Below are 3937 nucleotides of genomic sequence, written 5' to 3'. Positions count from 1 at the left end.
TCTCTGCCCTCCCCAGACACCTCCCCCCTACCCCTGGCATATCCACCATCACTTACTATCAGTCATAGCTCCAGCCCTTTCCAGCACGGAAAAAAAATCACATGGTAACTCTGACTCTGGCCCACCCAGGGACAGAGCTGCTGCCACTGCTGCTAGGCTGGGTTGGGGCTGGAGCTACTATGTGCTCCATAGGGGTGGGGTCATCCTCAATTCATAGTCATTTTGGATTCAGGCAAATACAGCATCATACACAAACAACCACACACACAAAACATTAATTGTAGAATATATACTTGTATCAAGAGTTCCCTATGCAGGGATCTTCATAAATTTGGATGTTGATTTTTCAAGTACTCTTCAATTTTCCAGGATGAGAGAGATATTAAGAACTATGATAAAGAGCACTTAAAAAGTTCCAAGGAAAAGCTTGGTTCAAAAAAGGTTGCTTCCATCTTAAAAATGTAACTCTCTCTCTACATTATTGTTTGTCAAAATTTGTAATCAACATCCCTTGCATAATGTTTATGACATACAGGTGATCAGATGGGAAAGGATAACCCAAGCAATGTGATAGCATGCAACCAATATATCAGAGAAAATAAGCTAGTTAAACCTTGGAAAACGCTATTGACCATTTTCAAATCGCAGCAGTAGTCAGGAGCATAAAAACACCACTTGGTCATAATGATATAATCTTAATACCAACAATCTCTCTTTCATGTACTTAACATTCTATCTTTATACAGAAAATGCCTTAGCTAGGAGTCAAATGACATTTCTATATACAACTCTGTTTTTTGCTCCACGAGTTGATAAATCTCTTATTTTAATATGAAGTAGTTTGGAACTTGTGCTGATGATTTAAACAGCGTATCAAAGGATGACTTATTGTTCTAATATGAATAACTCATTTTTAATGAACCATGCTAAGAACCTTCCTGTAAAATTAACAATCTAAATCTAAACCCCAAAGGTGCCTGTCTTTCAGCATCATACATCAGCTACGCAAAAGAGCCAAGTAGGATTTGATTTAAAGCAACAGTAAGAGTTGAAAGGAACAAGCAAAAGAACCTGACAAAAACACAAGCTGCCATCAGAAGTTATCTGCCAAACAACATTTGCATTGTTCTCTAAAGCCTCCAAAAAGGGCCTCAACTTACACAGCCAAGGAATCATACCCAAAACAAGTCCTGCACAATCCTGACTAAACCTAGGGGAAAACAAAGTAAACACAGATTGGTTAGCTGTGACTCCTATACAGGGATTCTGGGTTAAAGCTTTGATCATAAAGCATTTCATATAGAAGCCACAATGGTTGCCACTGGAGTCAACATTTGGGCCAGCATCACATTATATTATTTTTTCTGCTCTAGAACTTGAACTCACTCTCTCTCAGACAATACTGTATGATTACAAGGTAAAGGTTGATTTTTTTTTTCTTTATGGAGGCACCTTCCAAGGTTTTGTTTGGACTTGGTGGAACCAGCTTAATCAACCCCATGCTCAGGAAGCCATCACAACCTATCTGGTGTATTCTCTGCACAGTATCAAGGGAAGCCCTGTCAAATGGCCAAAAATAACACAGAAAACTAGGTTTAACAAATTAAATCTTTCCAGATATAAGACTTCTGTTTCACCCAGTATTTCATGCTTCTGCAGCTATGAACTGCATAGGTCTTGGAGCAGTGCTAGATATTACAGGCCTCAGGACACGCTTTGGTGTCAGATGTGATTTATGGATCAACATTGCTCTGAAATCTGCTGTTGCATTTAATTTAATATAAAGGATCTGGGTATTGCAGAGTGGTTCTGTGACTGGGGCACTGGCCTCATTGTCAAAAGGCCTGGGCTCTATGCCTGACTTTTGTCATTGACCTATTTTATGCCCTTGTGAAAAGAGCAGATCGCTTCACCTCAACAAACCTTCATTTCCTCTCTTGGCTTCTGTCTGTCTTGTCTAAGGGCTAGAAAAGTCTGTGCCACTACAGGGATGAGGCACTGCTAAACTGGCAGAGCCCCCTAGTGGGGAAATCTTATATGCCATGGAAAAAGAAAATCTGCTGCTCTGGGTATTACCTGGTAAAAAACAAATTAACTCAACAAACGCACTCTTGATAGCATAACTGGGTCTACAGCAGCGGTTTTATTAACACAGCTCTGTCACCTAACGGTATGATTTTTTTCTTGCTCCCAGCCAAAAGAACTATGGCAGCAAAATGTTACTGTAAAGACGTAGCCCAAATTCTTTGGGATTGTACACGTGTCTCTGTTACTGTATCATAACAACTAAAATGTAACTAGTGTAATGTAATTTTTAAAATGATACAAATACTCATGCAGTGTCTAGATGCAATGTGCTGTCCCTTTAAAAAATACAAACAAAAATTGCCCTGGTCACAAAGCACAAGATCAGAAAAAAAATATTAGTAATAGTTTATCGTCACATGAGGACCAAAAAGCAGTCTGTCAACACTACCTTCCACTCTCTGCAAAGTAAGTGGTACAGTGTGAATTTTTCTTTTCCAGAGGTGGATAATACGAGGCATGAAAGAGGTAGTTAACTGAATTAGTCTGAAGTCAGGCAGAAGGCATGGAAAAGTGAACTGCCTTGCCAATGGTTGTACAGGAAGTCAGTCACAAAGTCTTAGGTATCTAGTCTCTTGATTCTCTGTACTGTGCTCAACCACAAGATAATGTTGCCCAAATGAAGGTCTGAATAAACAAACTATGTTTTTTCCCTCCCCATATTAAAATTCTCTTGTACAATTTTTGTAGGTAAGCAGGTAGGTCATAATTGAATTAGAAAAAAAGATATGCATACAACTAGCAGGTGTATGGGTCCTTCTTCACATAAAAGGTTAATATGGTCATAGCACCCATAAGTCTTCCAATACAAATTCCCTTTCTTTGGGCAGACTGTCCAAAATTGAAATATGTTTAAAGCAATTCAGTGGACTCCCACTGTTGTGGAAGGAAAGTCAAGTGAGACAGTATTTGCAATATGCTGCCAGGCCCTGTAATGGAAGACTACAAATGACGCTGTATCCTGGACTTACATTTGTTTAGTGTTTGCTCAACTGATGGCATTCCAATCACAGCAACAACTAAACAGGGGTTGCATTACAAGACACATTTTTTTTTTTTTTTACTTTTGTACATTTTCTCCAGACAAAACCCCCCAAAAAGAAGACACCAGTCTACGAACCAATCTACCAACAAATCTATGAAATCAAATCTGACCACCTTTTACATGGAGATAGTGAAAAGTAAGACTCTATTTCTTATTTCAAGCTGTGTCCTATTACACATTACTGCATATTGAAAAACAATGCCAATAACAACGCGTTATGGACAGGTAGGGGCAAAAAGATGAACTTGAATACCCACCAGAGGTCCCATGCAACCAAAACACTTCCCTGATGAGGTCCATTCATTTAATTCAAATTATCCAACACTACGTGTGGGCAGCTGTCTAGACAAGGGCACCTAATCATATCGTAGAAATTAAGGGCTGGAAGGGACCTGGAAAGATCATCGAGTCCAACCCCCCTGATTTGGGCAGGACTATAATGATCACTTCCTGTATGTTTCAACTGATTGCCTTTATTAATATTATTAAACTTAGGGGAGGACAATCCTTTAAACAGAGACTGATCCAAAACTCTAGCATCGAGTGAGAAGGAAGAGGCAAGGGCCCATAAATCTCATCTTACTGTACCCAGTTTGCGAAGGATCCTCTTGCATTCATCCCTGCTGAGATCCAGAAGGGTTGGCCACACCACAGGCATCCTTCCTCTGTCTTTGTGCTCCCACAGAGCTTGGCCTCCCTGAAAAACAATACAAACACGGTCAGTGCGATCATTGCCTCTGGGCAGAGAGTGGCTTTCAACCTTTTTCGACTGGAGCTATCCAGGGCACTCCTTTAAACAGCTTCTTT

General features: G+C 40.0%; 1 protein-coding gene across 5 annotated transcripts in view; it reads right to left on the bottom strand.

The window, feature by feature from the left end:
• The window catches only part of EMSY (EMSY, BRCA2 interacting transcriptional repressor), a 70851-nt gene that overhangs the window by 65733 nt on the left and 1181 nt on the right, over window positions 1-3937 (bottom strand). For all 5 annotated transcript variants that reach the window (XM_019524946.1, XM_019524947.1, XM_019524948.1 and 2 more), the window contains exon 2: window positions 3719-3827. In XM_019524946.1, coding sequence (XP_019380491.1) covers window positions 3719-3788 — 70 coding nt within the window. In that variant the 5' untranslated portion in view covers window positions 3789-3827. The remainder of the gene's footprint in view (window positions 1-3718; window positions 3828-3937) is intronic.

The sequence above is a fragment of the Gavialis gangeticus genome, unplaced genomic scaffold, assembly GCF_001723915.1.
Source record: "Gavialis gangeticus isolate Ggan-Ray unplaced genomic scaffold, GavGan_comp1, whole genome shotgun sequence".
NCBI lineage: Eukaryota > Metazoa > Chordata > Crocodylia > Gavialidae > Gavialis > Gavialis gangeticus.
The sequence above is the reverse complement of the archived record's forward strand: the minus strand, read 5'-3'. Positions and strand labels throughout refer to the sequence as shown.